We start from the raw sequence: 16,034 nt of genomic DNA, 5'->3' as shown, positions 1-16,034 counted from the left end.
ATCTCATTCATGCCAGAAAGTGATTCCTTTAACAGTCTCAAAAAGCATTTTCCAATCATTTGTTTTATTTCCAAGATAATTACCCCTGTATTTCAAGACTTTGGCTTTGTCACCTGTCTTTTTGTATGGTTTTGTAAAATGTTGTGTGGCACAGAAATGAAATGAGCACAGGTATATGCTATTGTGGTCAAGGGGTCATTTTTCTGCGGTCTCATGACCATGACTCCAGTTCGCTTTTTGTGTGACGCCCCCCAAATCTATGAAGTGTGTTTGCATGTTCCACTCTGTGAGTGGCGGGGACGAGGAGGTGGGAATGCGAGACTGGAAAGGCGAAGGACCTGTGCAGCTACCGAATTGGACAAATGGTTTACGGCTTCGTTTTCTTGTGTGATCACTGCAGATAAATCTTGGATATGTCTAATAGTTAACAATATCTTATTTTTTTTCCCATCTCCCTTTATTTATTCCAATATTCGTGGAAGACACCACGGACAAACCACTGGACACTGGGGCTCCGGTCAGCTCGCATTGCATTGGTAGGTGCACGTATTACGAAAGTATGTGTTAATGTGATATGAATAATATATTGAAGAGAGAGTTATGACCTATTCATACCTTTACAGTACTATCAATTACATCACTCGAACACCCACGTTATCGTTTATTGATGAAATATAGCTTATTTTATGTATCTATTGCGATCGTTTCGTGCGCGCGCGTTCCCTGCACTGTCACAGAGTCTAGACAAAAGGTAGTTTCGAACTCGATGGCATTCAGAGGTAGATATTGTATATTCTCGAGCCTGGCTCACATCACAACTACAGTAGTCAAATCGAAATGCGCGCTCCAAATTTGACTGGCGCATATGCGCAATAGGCTATTTGTTTGTGGTATTCCATTATTGCATAGATTTGTCCACCTTGGAACTCAGGTGCAACCACACGCAGTCTATCTTAACTTAAATGTAGAAAGCGTCACGTTATTCAAAATATTTCGTTTCTTAGTCTCAGATGTAGCCTATATTTTGGACACATTTTACATGCTCACTCAAACATTAAATAGGCTATTATTCCCTTAATTACACTTAGGCCTGTGTCTTACAATGTCATTATTGTCTCCTTCACTAAAAATAAAACCAACCATCAACCAATGCCTCTCTAATAACATCTACTTATTTTCTCCCCCTCTCCGCTTCCTTTGTCTCTTTTTCCCTGTCTCCCTCCATATCTCCTTCCCCCTCTTCTCTCTCCTCCATCTTCCTCTGTTCATCTCCACAGGGTATAAAGGTGGCAGAGAGGATCATGGGAATATAACAGCTGTCAGAGAGTTGGGATTGGCTAACTGACAGCTGGACTGCTGTCACCGCTCTAACCTTGGCATTGCCCTGCCATCTCCCACCCCCACCCAGTATGTCAGATACCCTGGACATGTCTGGCCCTTCCTCTCCAGAGCAGCAGAGAGCCAATAGGATCCTCAGTGAGCCTCTAAGACGAAGCCTGAAGCGCTCTCATCCCTGCTCCTTCTCTGAGTATCTCAACAACACTAACAGACTATCCCACCGCCATAGCTCCAGTAGTATGGGTGTCAGGGGCCTCCTCCATCCCACTGCAGCCCAGCACAGGCCAACCCAGCCCAGGCAGACCAAGCCTCGCCGGGCCCACTCCTCCAACATAGACCTCTGGGACTCCCCCAGTGGTCTTCACCTGGCACATGCTGCAGAGCTGCTGATGAGGGCTGGGGCCTTGACACTGACTCCCACACCCAGGGACCAGGGCCCTCCAGGCGGGCTGGGGGCCGGGGAAGCTGGGGTGGAAGGGGAGGAGATGGAGGGTGGGTCCGGGGCTGAAGGGGACAGCACGGGTTGTGTGACAGACTTCCTCCCACTGCTTGGCTGCTCCTGGTTCCCCTTGAACCCAGGCCTGTTTGCTCTGATGGCAGGGGGAGGGGGGTTCCTGACTAGTGGTGGAGGGTCAATGGGGATAGCTGGCATTGGGGAGGGTGTGGAGGTGTTGCGAGGCGAGAGCTCGTCCCCTGGCGGCGGGGGGGGAGCTGGGAGAAGGAAGAGGAAGCGATGCGGGGAGTGTGTGCCGTGTCGACGTACAGGGAACTGTGAAGAGTGCAGCGCCTGCCGCAACCGCAAGACTGGACACCAGATCTGCAAGTACAGGAAGTGTGAGCAGCTGAAGAAGAAGGCAGCCACCGGGTTCGAGGTGAGAGGAAGTGGATAAATACACACTATTATTTAGAATGGGCATTAATAGGGCAGTCTGACTTTATCTGAGGTCTGACAACTGCTCTCCAAAAAATATATACCTCTGTAATACCGCTGTAGTTGTATTACACCATATATACAAAAGTATGTGGACACCCCTTCAATTTATTGGATTCGGCCATTTCAGCCACACCTGTTGCTGACAGGTGTGATTTTGAAGTGAGATGTTCGACGAGCAGGTGTCCACATACTTTTGGTCATGTAGTGTATGTTAATGTGTTACTTTCTGGCGGAGTAGTAGTCTTTATGCATGTGTTTGTGTTTTAAGTGGACCACAGCTTTCTGACCCCTTTCATCTCCTTTCATAGAAGATGGTGTTTCCATCAGGAGCAGCATTTCCATGGCTACAATAGGATTCCGTCTATTTGGAATGTGATCATGAACATTGGCACTCTGGACCTACAAAGAAAGTCAATTCAGCTGTTCTTGTTAGATTGGCTTGGAGAGTACAGAACCTTCGACAATCAGAAGTATGAAGATGAAAACCCAATGAAGAAAAGATAAGTCATACCAATGGATTTAGATATTGTTGAGCAAACATGAAGCACAGAGTATTGTATATGAATAGAAAATGTTATTCCTTTTTATATTCCATTTTTGGAACATTCTGTCATCGAAGCTTCTGACCTGGACGTTTCCGTATAAGCCAAACCAAGAAGGACAGACTGGTCATAATATGATGTTTATGTTTGTTTTTCTATTCATGTCATAGTTAATAAAATAATGACTAGTAGATGTACTTAGGTCATGATTAGTGTCCAGTTCTTACATCTCTACGGTCTGCCTTCTGAATAAAGACAAGGAAACTGCCTGTCTACAGTATGTGTGTGTTGGGGTGAGTATGTATTTCAAGAGTGTCTCTTTGTGTATTTCAGGGGCTGACTGATCCCTCTCTATTTCCTGTGAGGCTTGTGTGTGTGTGTGTGTGTGTGTGTGTGTGTGTGTGTGTGTGTGTGTGTGTGTGTGTGTGTGTGTGTGTGTGTGTGTGTGTGTGTGTGTGTGTGTGTGTGTGTGTGTGTGTGTGTGTGTGTCTTGGGGGGAGGCATGCATGATGGCCTTATCACTACCTTCCAGACACACACACACACACACATATATGACCAAAAAAGTACACATACCAAACACATGCACACATGACTCACCACACACTCAACACATTCACACACACGCTCTCTCTCTCTCATTCCCGTTCACACACACGCTCTCTCTCTCTCATTCCCGTTCACACACACGCTCTCTCTCTCTCATTCCCGTTCACACACTGATTCAATTCCAATTTCATTCACAAGCATGTAGTATGCAGACGCACACTCATTCTCACACACACAATAAAGGCCTCAATAACATGGTAAAAGCACAGAGAGTCCAGCTCACACAGACCGGGGGGGGGGGGGGGGGGGGGGGGTGGAGGTTGCCGCGACGATGGCTGATAAGATAGGACCTTAATCTTCCACAGTTCGCTCCGGGGGATGGTGGACAGCGTAACCATGGAAATGGAAAGGCGAGATGTCACGCTATAATTGGGCCATGGTTGCACTTCCTGTGTGCCTTCAGTCAGGGGATCACAGAGAACCAGTGTGTGTGTGTGTCCTACAGAAGTCCTGCCAACTCAGGGTAAAAAGCAGACAGGCACGCTGTTACAGTTTTCCGCTGAATAAGAAACATGTCCTATCGTGCATTTCTTTCTCTCGCGGACAAAGGATTTTATATTCCTGAATCTCCAGATTCCCCTTGTGCCTTTCCAGTAATTTGGAGATTAATCCCCCTTCCCCCGGAAATCTGTGTCACCCGCTGGCCGCGAGGTCTGGAGCCTCACCAAACGCCTGCAGAGTCTGGCTCTGCTGCCCTGCAAGATGGCAGGAGGGAGAGGGAGAGAGAGAGAGAGAGAGAGAGGAGAGGGGGAGGGGAGAAAGGAGATGGAGAGACAGCAGGAGATGAAGATAGTAGGGGAAGAGGGAAGAGGCAGAGACAAAAAGAGAAAGGGAAGGGGTCGGACAGATACCTAGAGAGATGGAGAGGTAGCGATATAGAGGGAGGAGAGGGATAAAGATGGATGCGTTGTCGAGAATACAGACTGACCCTGAGTCTGTCCTCTCAAAGCACAGTTGGACCTAGCTATGTTAGCTGCTGCAGCCAGCTGCTGCATGGCTCAGTAACGCTACACTGGTTGGATCATACTACAGCAGCTCTAGCAGGGCGTCTTAGAAGAAGAGGTCAACGTTCCTGAATCCTAAAGACACACTTTCATCTCTCCTGGTGGGACATGAGACAGGCTTTTTTGAGTTGGCAGAGATAGAGTTATGCTGAGTGTGCATATAGCCACCCTGACATTCATCTACCATGTGTGTGTGTGTGTGTGTGTGTGTGTGTGTGCGTGTGTGCGTGTGTGTGTGTGTCTGATCTTAGCGCCTGTTTCTGTCGCCTTCCAGCCGCCACTCGCTAATCAAGTTACCACTAGCCCCTTTTGATCCTTTGTTAACCAGCTGCTGGGAACTCCACTAGTGAACCAGAGCATGGAGTTCCATGTAAACAACAACCACTGGAGAGCACAGCATGCTACACTACTGCAGCCCTCCTCTCACTGTTTTATTAAGGAGCTTCAGAAAAATGACTGTAACCCATCTTGGATTATTCTAGTTTTGAATTAATTCCACCTACACGTGTGACCTGTGTGTGTGTGTGAGTGTGTGTGTGTGTGTGTGTGTGTGTGTGTGTGTGTGTGTGTGTGTGTGTGTGTGTGTGTGTGTGTGTGTGTGTGTGTGTGTGTGTGTGTGTGTGTGTGTGTGTGTGTGTGTGTGTGTGTGTGTGTGTGTGTGTGTGTGTGTGTGTGTGAAATCTAGATGTAATCCTACCCCAGAGTAGGGTGAGTGGTAGGTCTGGTTGTCCTCGACCTCTGGTCACCATGGATACCACTCACTACAAATGATACAACAGAGGACTCCCTTTCTCTCTCTCTCTCTCTCTCTCTCTCTTCTCTTAATTCTCTCCCTCTCTCTCTCTCTCTTTCTTAATTATCTCCCTCTCTCTCTCTCTTTCTAAATTCTCTTTCTCTCTTTCTAAATTCTCCCTCTCTCTCTCTCTCTTTCTTAATTCTCTCTCTTTCTTACTTCTCTCCCTCTCTCTCTCTCTCTTTTTAAATTCTCTCTCTCTCTCTCTTGCCTAAGCACACCCACACCCACACACATGCACATTTCTTCAGCATTTTTATTTAGCTGAATTAGAGATCAACAGGTCAAAGAAATATATGTTTCACACACAAAATATAAATAGTCTCCTCAAACAAATGTAGTTACAGTGCAGATATACAAAACAGGATATGACTAGAAAGCCTACGAGGTTAGACTGTTAGATAATGAACACAATTAATAAAGCAAAAGATCAGGTAACTAAAAACATACCAGGATGGTTTGACCTATAGCCCAAACATACCAGGATGGTTTGACCTATAGCCCAAACATACCAGGATGGTTTGACCTATAGCCCAAACATACCAGGATGGTTTGACCTATAGCCCAAACATACCAGGATGGTTTGACCTATAGCCCAAACATACCAGGATGGTTTGACCTATAGCCCAAACATACCAGGATGGTTTGACCTATGGCCCAAACATACCAGGATGGTTTGACCTATAGCCCAAACATACCAGGATGGTTTGACCTATGGCCCAAACATAGGAGAGACAGCAAAATTAAAATAAATGATGCATAATTCATGATTAGAAATGTAAAGCAAAATCTTTTCCTCCACCCCATTTACAAATCAGATACAAACTTCCATGTAACTATGTAGAAATAGCTCTTGTATTAACCATGTCCAAACCTCTTGTGTATTTAAGTTCAAGGAGAGGTGGAACTGTATAACTACCACACAGTCTCCACAAACCTTCAAAGAGGGGGGCACTTCACCAGAGTACCAGTGTCAAGCATTCCTCCCTCTCAGCTGTGCATGTCCACCTTTAACTCGGCTAAGCTTGTAGCTCCTATTTCTCTGTACCGTTCCTCAGGTGAGTGTCTGTCCGTAGGTCACTTTTACCTGGTATTCAAATGAGCTCTTCAGGTGGGCAGTACCTCTTCTGTGTGATTGGTTGAGCGTGGGTGACCCTGGTGTTACCTCAGAGAGGACCTGGGCACCAGCTGCAGGTGTGAAGGTTTGGTGGGCACAGGGGGCTTGGCAATGGGAGAGGATGTGGCAAACGTTCTCCTGAGCTGGGCCACCCGACCACCAAACGCTGGGCTCTCCTCCTCATGACTGACCACCACTAGAGAGATAGAGAGGGAAAGGATTGTAGAAATATCTGTTAAGTCAAGGAACTTGTATCGAGTGTAGAGTAGACATGTCATTCCAGAGAAACATGCGCGTGTACGTATGCACACACAAAAACACACTCTCTGCATAGTCGGAACTAGAAGCACAAGCATTTTGCTACACTCGCATTAACATCTGCTAACCATGTGTATGTGACCAATACATTTTGATTTGATTTGATTCTCTTTCTCTCTCACCTCCTCTGCCGTGTGGGCGGGCCTTCTCTGTGACTGACAGCTGGGGTTGGAGAGACAGGCTGATGTTGCTGTGGTGGGTTCTGTAGCAGAGGCCCCAGTCCTTTAGGTCGTCTGTGCTGTTGCCTGACTCATTGTCGCTGCTGTCCTCCCCGGGGTCCTTTGGGTCGTCCTCAGCACTGACTGAGTCCTGGTCCTCCTCAGAGTCCTTAGAGCCGTCTGAGTCAACCTGGAAGTAGAAGAAGACTGTTGAGCTACATCCTGTATGGTAGAAATGACATCTTTCTCTCCCTCTTGCCCTCTCTTTATGTGCCTCATAAGCATACACATCACACACATCACACACACACACACACACACACACACACACACACACACACACACACACACACACACACACACACACACACACACTCACACATACATCACACACACACACACACACACACACACACACACACACACACACACACACACACACACACACACACACACACACACACACCACACACACACATACACACACATACATCACACACACACACACACACACACTTGGAAACAAACCCTTACGCTGAGTTGCATCAGTGTGGCTGATTGTGAGCTGGTTTGGTGGTTCTCTCTGTCTGTCAGTAGAGACACAGTATGGAGATCAACCACTAGGGTGTTCATTTCTGTGCTCTGTAGTCTGGTGTTGGTATGAAGGGTCTGGAGGAGTTTGGAGGATCTAAATTCATCCACCTCTCCGATCACGCTCACACTCACATCCCCATCACGACCCAACAGCCAGCGCACGCTCTTACTGTGACCTGAGGAGACAAAGAAACACATAGAATATCACACTGTGTAACTAGCACAGATAATACAACAGCAGCTAACTATTCAAACCTATCCCCATCGTCAGACTTCATTGGTGGAGTTTGGTTGTAGTACTCCGTTATAGCCCAGCAGATGGTGCTGTTGTCTTATCAGTGAACAAACACATTACTGAGGTCTGCTCTGCAGTAGCCTAGCTTGATCTATTGTCCAGTCTATTGGCTCTGCACAAACACTGCCTTACTGACACACTAGTCTATGGTCTTCACCTTACAGTAATCACTTAGATCTGACCACAGATCTGTGTTAATTAGCTGGCTAACAATTGGTGGGATAAACCTCTAATCTCTAGTCACAGCCAGGTCACCATTACAGTAATATGAACACGATACACATGAATAGGCTGCTAGCCTAAATGTAAAAAAAGAACCCATTTCAATTCATTCATTTTAATTCAGATAAGTGAAGATAAGCCTACGTAATATAGAGCAAAATGGCAACAAAAGGTGAGGAAATGGTCTTGCAGCAAATCATACTGGAAATATGTTAATCATTTTGTAAGTGTACAAGATGGGCCACAGGCTGTGTGTGTGTGTGTGTGTGTGTGTGTGTGTGTGTGTGTGTGTGTGTGTGTGTGTGTGTGTGTGTGTGTGTGTGTGTGTGTGTGTGTGTGTGTGTGTGTGTGTGTGTGTGTGTGTGTGACATTTAAGAGTTGTACTGTGTTGTCTACATACTATCTTATGTAAGGAGAGTCTTTCTGGGCCATGGGGCTGAGAGAGGAGAATAAAGGGCCTGTGAGAGGAATGATGAAGTGTAGTGTTTGTTGCTCAACACAGCAGTTTTACAGCTCATTTTGACACCCGGTGTTAAGAGATGAGAGATGACCTGGCCTATCCTACCGCTACTAAGGTGAATCACACACACACTCACCCAGGTGATACATAGAGCACAGATTGGAAAGACAAAGGGGTAACGTGATATTCGGGGTTCAAAGCAACGAGCCACACCAAACACAGGGCTTACTCAATTCTATTCACTGCTATTCAATCTGCCGGGCAAGCAGGCAGGCAGGAATGTGGAATGAATCAATCGCTGCAGCTGTGTTTCTGACGATAGAGCTCTGATATGAGGGCTGGCTTGTACAATATACTGGAGGGGATAGGTCTCATTCTATATCCTATCCGATAGAGTGGGGGAGAGGGAGAGGATGCTGGGTATTTCATATATACACACTGTTCTATTAGAACCAATGGAAAGGATAGGTCACATTCTATATCCCATCAGATAGAGAAATGGACAGGGAAAGAGAGGGATAGAATGGGTAAAAGAGAGAGATAGAGAGAGAAGGGAATAGAATGGGAAAGAGAGAGACGTGGGTTCATGAGAGTGGTGGAACTTGGAATGAGCTGAAGGCCTCTTTCTGTAGAGTGTGGTTTCAGGGTTGTTTTCCCAGAATAGTGGGGTGGGTGCTCAAGCATGCTGAATTACTCAGTGCCTCTCTCTCTCTCTCTCTCTCTCTCTCTCTCTCTCTCTCTGCCACTTTCTCTTCTTCTTCTCACTCTCTTTTCCCCTCATTCCTCCTCTCTCTCTCCCTCCCTGCATCCCTACCTCCTGCCTCCACATCTCTCTCATGTCTCCATCTTTAATCCCCCCCTCCTGTTCCCTCTCTCTCTTTCTTTCTATATTTTAAGGGTTTTCCTCTCTCCCTGGCCAATACTGTATGCCCTGTGGTGTGTTGAATCTGTGGACAGAACATTCTGTGCAGGCAGAGAGAGGATAGGAGGCAGAAGAGGGTACAGGTGGGTGTGACCGCCCAGGGAAAGGGAAACATAAATTATGAAATATACACTCTCATTTCTCATATGCAGTTACTATGACGCCAGGGTCATGTTCTGAGGTATACTCCAGTGTACTGTACGTGGTCTGGATTTATTCTGCATTCTGTGCTCATTATTAAGGGCCGGTGTGTGTGTGTGTGTGTGTGTGTGTGTGTGTGTGTGTGTGTGTGTGTGTGTGTGTGTGTGTGTGTGTGTGTGTGTGTGTGTGTGTGTGTGTGTGTGTGCTGCACCTTTTTTAGACCTGTGTTGTTCCCTGGTTCTCCTCTCTCTCTCGTCCTTCTCCTCCCTCTCTATCCAGCGTCTGACCTGCTCCTCTCTCATCTTCAGGAACAAGATTCTCCTCTGGTCTTCACTCAGGGCCTCCAAAACCTCTGGGTCCACCCACATCTCCTGTAGGATCTGAGCCAGCATACTGTCTGATCCAAGATGAACTCCCTTTCTCTGGTGCTGCTGGGACTGTCTAAAGTGCTGGTGCTGGCCTGGTTCAACAGAGGGCTTTAAATCCCAACGTCTGGTGGATCTGGTACAGTCTCAATTCCAAAAGGCTGAAGAGTTCTCTTTTAACTTCTTAGACGTTCCCTCCGTTATGTTATATGACTTCTGCTGGGAGGGTGGATGGTCAATGATTCCTTGCTGGTATTCTAGAGCAGGAGAGAGCATATATATGTGATTAAAGCCTTTCTCCTCAGCCTTTCCCTCTTTGGCTGTCCACCAACACAATTGTAGGTGTGTGTGTGTGTGTCTGGTTCTGTGTGTGAGTAAATGTGTGTCCACTCCCTCTACTACCCCCCACACAGAGAGCTGCCCTACTACTTTCAAACATTCAAAGGTAAACAGAGACCTGAGACCAACCCAGCTGGGTGGTAGAACGATTTTTTATGTAAACAGAGAGAGAATGGCAGAGAGAGACACACGCAGAACCTTAGCTTTATTTCCATTTTGGGATTTAGAGAGAGGAGGGAGAAAACGAGGGAAAGCTTGCACTGTTTATCATTTTTTAGAGATAGGGGAAGAGAAACAGTGTCTCGTCCTGACCAGTAAAAGGGGTTATTTGTTATTGTAGTTTGGTCAGGGCGTGGCAGGGGGTGTTTGTTTTGTGTGTTTCGAGGTTTTTGATTTATGTTCTATATTTTCTATTTCTATGTTTATTCTAGTTTTCTATTTCTATGTTGTGTTTTTTCAATGACCTCCAATTAGAGGCAGCTGGTTGTCGTTGAATCTAATTGGAGGCCATATTTAAGTGTGTTTGTTTTTCACTTGTGTTTGTGGGTGGTTGTTTCCGGTATAGTCTGTGCACCTTACTGGACTGTTTTCGTCATTTGTTTTGCTTAAGTGTTTTTTCTTTAATAAAATAAAGAAGATGATCAATATACCCGCTGCATTTTGGTCCACTCCTTACGACGCCCGTGACAGAACCACCCACCAAAGAAGGACCAAGCAGCGGAGGAAGGAGCAGAAGGAGAGCTACTTGGAGTCATGGACATGGGAGGAGATCCTCGATGGAAAGGGACCCTGGAGCCAGGCTGGGGAGTACCGGCGACCGAAGGAGGAGCTGGAGGAAGCAAAGGCAGAATGACGGCGGTATGAGGCATTATATCCTCCATTTCAGGAGGTGAGGAGGCAGCCCCCCAAAACATTTTTTGGGGGGGCACACGGGGAGTTGGGGTAAGTCAGGCAATAGACCTGAGCCAACTCCTCGTGCTTATTATGGGGAGCGTTTGGTGTGGAAAGCACCGTGCTATGCGGAAGTGCGCACGGTCTCGCCCACCCGCACTCACAGTCCGGTGTGGTTGATACCAGCCCCCCGCAAGTGCCGTGCTAGAGTGGGCATCCAGCCAGGAAGGAGTATGCCTGCTCAGCATATCTGGCCACCAGTGCGTCTCCTAGGCCCAGGATACCCTGTGCCTGCTCTACGCACGGCAGCCATCATTCCTCAGCACAGCCCAGTTCGCCCTGTGCCAGCACTCCGCCCGTGCAGGGCTACAGTGACAACTCAGCCAGGAAGGGTTGTGCAGGCTGTGTGCTCCAGACCTCCAGTGCGTCTTCAAGACCCAGTGTATCCTGTTCCTGCTCCTCGCACTAGCCCTGTGGTGCGTGTTACTGTTCTGGCACCTCCAAAGCCAGCCCCACGCATCAGGCCTCTAGTGCGCCTGCCCAGTCCAGTACATCCTGTTCCTGCTCCTCGCACTAGCCCTGAGGTGCGTGTCATTAGTCTGGTGCCCCCAAAGCCAGCCCCACGCATCAGGTCTCTAGTGCGCCTGCCCAGTCCAGTACGTTCTGTTCCTGCTCCTCGCACTAGCCCTGAGGTGCGTGTCAATAGTCTGGCGCCTCCAAAGCCAGCCCCACGCATCAGGCCTTCAGTGCGCAGTCTCAGTCCGGAGCCTGCAGAGACGGCCTACAGTCCGGAGCCTGCAGAGACGGCCTACAGTCCGGATCCTGCAGAGACGGCCCACAGTCCGGAGCCTGCAGAGACGGCCCACAGTCCGGAGCCTGCAGAGACGGCCCACAGTCCGGAGCCTGCAGAGACGGCCCACAGTCCGGAGCCTGCAGAGACGGCCCACAGTCCGGAGCCTGCAGAGACGCACCTCAGCCCAGAGCCTTCAGCAGTGGTCTACAGCCCTGAGCCTTCAGCGGGGGTGGGCAGGTTAGAATGGGGACTAAGGCCGGAGCCAGAGCCACCTCCGTAGTTGGAGGATTGGGGGGGGTGTAGCACGGGAGCCATCGTTGACGCTGGCCACCCTCCCTTCCCTCCCTTTAAGTTTAGGGTTAATTTTTGTGGGTGTTTTTGTTTTGAGGTGCATTCGGGGTCTGCACCTTTGGGGGGGGGGGGGGGGGGGTGTACTGTCACGTCCTGACCAGTAAAAGGGGTTATTTGTTATTGTAGTTTGGTCAGGGCGTGGCAGGTTGTCGTTGGTTGTCGTTGTCTCTAATTGGAGGCCATATTTAAGTGTGTTTGTTTTTCACTTGTGTTTGTGGGTGGTTGTTTCCGGTATAGTCTGTGCACCTTACTGGACTGTTTTCGTCATTTGTTTTGTTTAAGTGTTCTTCTCTTTAATAAAGTAAAAAAGATGATCAATATACCCGCTGCATTTTGGTCCACTCCTTACGACGCCCGTGACAAACAGAGATAAACACAGAAACAGAGAGAGAAAAGGGGTGGAAGAGACTGCAACGAGGATAGCTATCTCTCATGACCAAAACAGAAGAGACACGGAGATAACCAGCTATCTCTCATGACCAAAACAGAAGAGACAGGGAGATAACCAGCTATCATCTCATGACTAAAACAGAAGAGACAAAGAGATAACCAAAACTATGTTACCCCCCTCGTAAGGCTCATGGTCACCCTACTTACGCTCAGATAAACACGCATACTGTTTTTAGAACATTATCAGCAGGTGAATGAGATAATAATCAATAGTTCTCCTCTTATATAACAACACAGAGGGCCATACCACCAACACCACCAACAACCACATAATTGTACAGTCACAGGACATCAATGGAGAGAAAACAGTTACAACAACACTTTCTATCAGCAAATATATGGAATAACCCTACTATTTTCAACAGGTAAAGCACTGCAGGAATCGAACTCTGGTACAGACACAGCTATTCTAACATCATTATAACAACATTATAACAACATTGATACACAACATAAAGACATGCACCAGTGTAACTAGAGACTAACAGGAACAGATGCTTGTAACACAGTGGCCACGGCAGTAAGACACACAGACACACAAAGCAGGCAGTCTTGAATCTATGCCAGCATGTAAATACATTTAGGATTTACCATAGTCACTGTTCACATAGAAAGAAAGAACAGGGGCAAAAAAGACAGAATAGAGAGAGAAAGAGGATGTGTGTCGCATACTAAGGGAGACGTTTAAAAAGTGTTTAGTGGAGTTTTCAAACAGAGCCTGTTTTACTGAAACTGACAGAGAGGGGTGGTGAGAGTCGGATGAACTCAGACAAGAACAAGAAAATAAGAGAGAAACAAAAGCGAGAGAATGGTGAGGAAAAGCAAGTAGAGTGGAGAAACCCCTGAGAACCCCCTGAGAACCCCCTGAGAACCCCCTGAGAACCCCCTGAGAAAACCCTGAGAAACCCCTGAGAAAACCCTGAGAAACCCCTGAGAAAAGTCTGAGAACCCCCTGAGAAACCCCTGAGAACCCCCTGAGAACCCCCTGAGAAAACCCTGAGAAACCCCTGAGAAAAGTCTGAGAACCCCCTGAGAAACCCCTGAGAACCCCCTGAGAACCCCCTGAGAACCTCCTGAGAAAACCCTGAGAAACCCCTGAGAAAACCCTGAGAAACCCCTGAGAAAAGTCTGAGAACCCCCTGAGAAACCCCTGAGAACCCCCTGAGAACCCCCTGAGAAAACCCTGAGAAACCCCTGAGAAAAGTCTGAGAACCCCCTGAGAAACCCCTGAGAACCCCCTGAGAACCCCCTGAGAAAACCCTGAGAAACCCCTGAGAAAAGTCTGAGAACCCCCTGAGAAACCCCTGAGAACCCCCTGAGAACCCCCTGAGAACCCCCTGAGAAAACCCTGAGAAACCCCTGAGAAAAGTCTGAGAACCCCCTGAGAACCCCCTGAGAACCCCCTGAGAACCCCCTGAGAAAACCCTGAGAAACCCCTGAGAAAACCCTGAGAAACCCCTGAGAAAAGTCTGAGAACCCCCTGAGAAACCCCTGAGAACCCCCTGAGAACCCCCTGAGAAAACCCTGAGAAACCCCTGAGAAAACCCTGAGAAACCCCTGAGAAAACCCTGAGAAACCCCTAAGAAAAGTCTGAGAACCCCCTGAGAAACCCCTGAGAACCCCCTGAGAACCCCCTGAGAAAACCCTGAGAAACCCCTGAGAAAAGTCTGAGAACCCCCTGAGAAACCCCTGAGAACCCCCTGAGAACCCCCTGAGAAAACCCTGAGAAACCCCTGAGAAAAGTCTGAGAACCCCCTGAGAAACCCCTGAGAACCCCCTGAGAACCCCCTGAGAACCCCCTGAGAAAACCCTGAGAAACCCCTGAGAAAAGTCTGAGAACCCCCTGAGAACCCCCTGAGAACCCCCTGAGAAACCCCTGAGAAACCCCTGAGAAACCCCTGAGAAACCCCTGAGAAAACCCTGAGAAACCCCTGAGAAAACCCTGAGAAACCCCTGAGAAAAGTCTGAGAACCCCCTGAGAAACCCCTGAGAACCCCCTGAGAACCCCCTGAGAAAACCCTGAGAAACCCCTGAGAAAAGTCTGAGAACCCCCTGAGAAACCCCTGAGAACGCCCTGAGAACCCCCTGAGAAAACCCTGAGAAACCCCTGAGAAAAGTCTGAGAACCCCCTGAGAAACCCCTGAGAACCCCCTGAGAACCCCCTGAGAACCCCCTGAGAAAACCCTGAGAAACCCCTGAGAAAAGTCTGAGAACCCCCTGAGAACCCCCTGAGAACCCCCTGAGAAACCCCTGAGAAACCCCTGAGAAACCCCTGAGAAACCCAGTATACTTTACTTACTGTGACTGCTCAGCCTGTAGCATTTGCGACCTCGGTCCGTGTGTGTTACACTGTGACTGACTGTATCTGGGTGACGTGTGTGTGTGTCTGAGTCTGTATGAGACCGGTAGAGTAGTCTGTACAGCTTTTATACTGGATATGAGTGGGCTGCAGTGACATCATAAAATTCCCTCTCTCTCTCTCTCTCTCTCTCTCTCTCTCTCTCTCCCTCTCTCTCTCTCTCTCTCTTTCTCTCCCTCCCTCTCTCCCTCTCTCTCCCTCTCTCTCTCTCTCATTCTCTCTTGCGCTCTCTCCCTCTCTCTCTCTCTCTTTCTCTTAATTTCAATTCAATTTCAATTCAATTTAAGGGGCTTTATTGGCATGGGAAACATATGTTTACATTGCCAAAGCAAGGGAAATATATAATAAACAAAAGTGAAATAAACAATACAAAATTAACAGTAAACATTACACTCACAAAAGTTCCAAAAGAATTAAGACATTTGAAATGTCATATTATGTCTATATATGTCTCTCTCTCTCTCTCTCTCTCTCTCTCTCTCTCTCTCTCTCTCGCCCTCTTTCTCTCCTCCCTCTTTGAGGTGGAAATAACAGGAACTCTTACAGGCAGGAAGAAGTATAATAACTTACTGTTAACAGGTCATTAATAAACATGATCACATAAGTAGTCATCGTCAGGTGGCTGAGCCCAGCCATGACTGATAAGTATCTGGTAATGAAAGCCTTTGTGTTGTGATGTTTGGTTCCTGGTGCCGCCTCATGGCTTAAAGTCAATACACTGTTAAAGCAAAACATGAACACAGTCAGAACATTTACAGTATACAACAATAACGATGTGCTGTAAATGTATGTTAGTTTGGGGTATTTAGAGCATGTCAATAAATGTTGGGTGTGAGTCTTGATGAATAGAAGCAGGAAAAGGAAACAGAAAATATTTAGCTGTTTGGAGGAATTTCAGTCACTTACAGTACATTTACATTGTAGCCCATAGCAAGCTCAAGGTCCTTTCCCTGTTTTGGTCGAGTCAGGTCAGCTAGGTCAAGGTAGTCTCAGGGAAATCACAGACCTGCAACAGCAACACGAGGGAGTTTTTGGGGAA

The 16,034-nt window shown here is 47.6% G+C and overlaps 2 protein-coding genes across 3 annotated transcripts; one reads left to right on the top strand and one right to left on the bottom strand.

Annotated features, from left to right (window-relative positions):
• Positions 1-274: 274 nt before the first annotated feature.
• On the top strand, positions 275-3,094 carry LOC106604414 (uncharacterized). Its single transcript, XM_014199011.3, has 3 exons — positions 275-536; positions 1,278-2,210; positions 2,581-3,094. The coding sequence occupies exons 2-3, from the start codon at positions 1,410-1,412 to the stop codon at positions 2,623-2,625; spliced, it is 846 nt and encodes a 281-aa protein (XP_014054486.1). The 5' UTR covers positions 275-536; positions 1,278-1,409; the 3' UTR covers positions 2,626-3,094.
• A 2,364-nt stretch (positions 3,095-5,458) lies between these two features.
• On the bottom strand, positions 5,459-15,036 carry LOC106604401 (uncharacterized). 2 transcript variants are annotated; one of them, XM_014198986.3, is made up of 5 exons: positions 14,936-15,036; positions 9,659-10,069; positions 7,348-7,583; positions 6,778-7,003; positions 5,459-6,533 (listed from the first exon to the last, which is right to left on the bottom strand). In XM_014198986.3, exons 2-5 carry the CDS (start codon positions 9,837-9,839, stop codon positions 6,382-6,384), a joined length of 795 nt encoding a protein of 264 aa, XP_014054461.1. In that variant the 5' UTR covers positions 9,840-10,069; positions 14,936-15,036; the 3' UTR covers positions 5,459-6,381. The 2 variants fall into 2 exon arrangements, with proteins under 2 accessions (XP_014054461.1, XP_082831212.1); XM_082975086.1 differs by lacking the exon at positions 14,936-15,036 and adding an exon at positions 10,802-10,952.
• Between the last annotated feature and the right edge of the window lie 998 nt (positions 15,037-16,034).

This window comes from Salmo salar, chromosome 05 (assembly GCF_965601325.2).
Source record: "Salmo salar chromosome 05, fSalSal1, whole genome shotgun sequence".
NCBI lineage: Eukaryota > Metazoa > Chordata > Actinopteri > Salmoniformes > Salmonidae > Salmo > Salmo salar.
The sequence above is the reverse complement of the archived record's forward strand: the minus strand, read 5'-3'. Positions and strand labels throughout refer to the sequence as shown.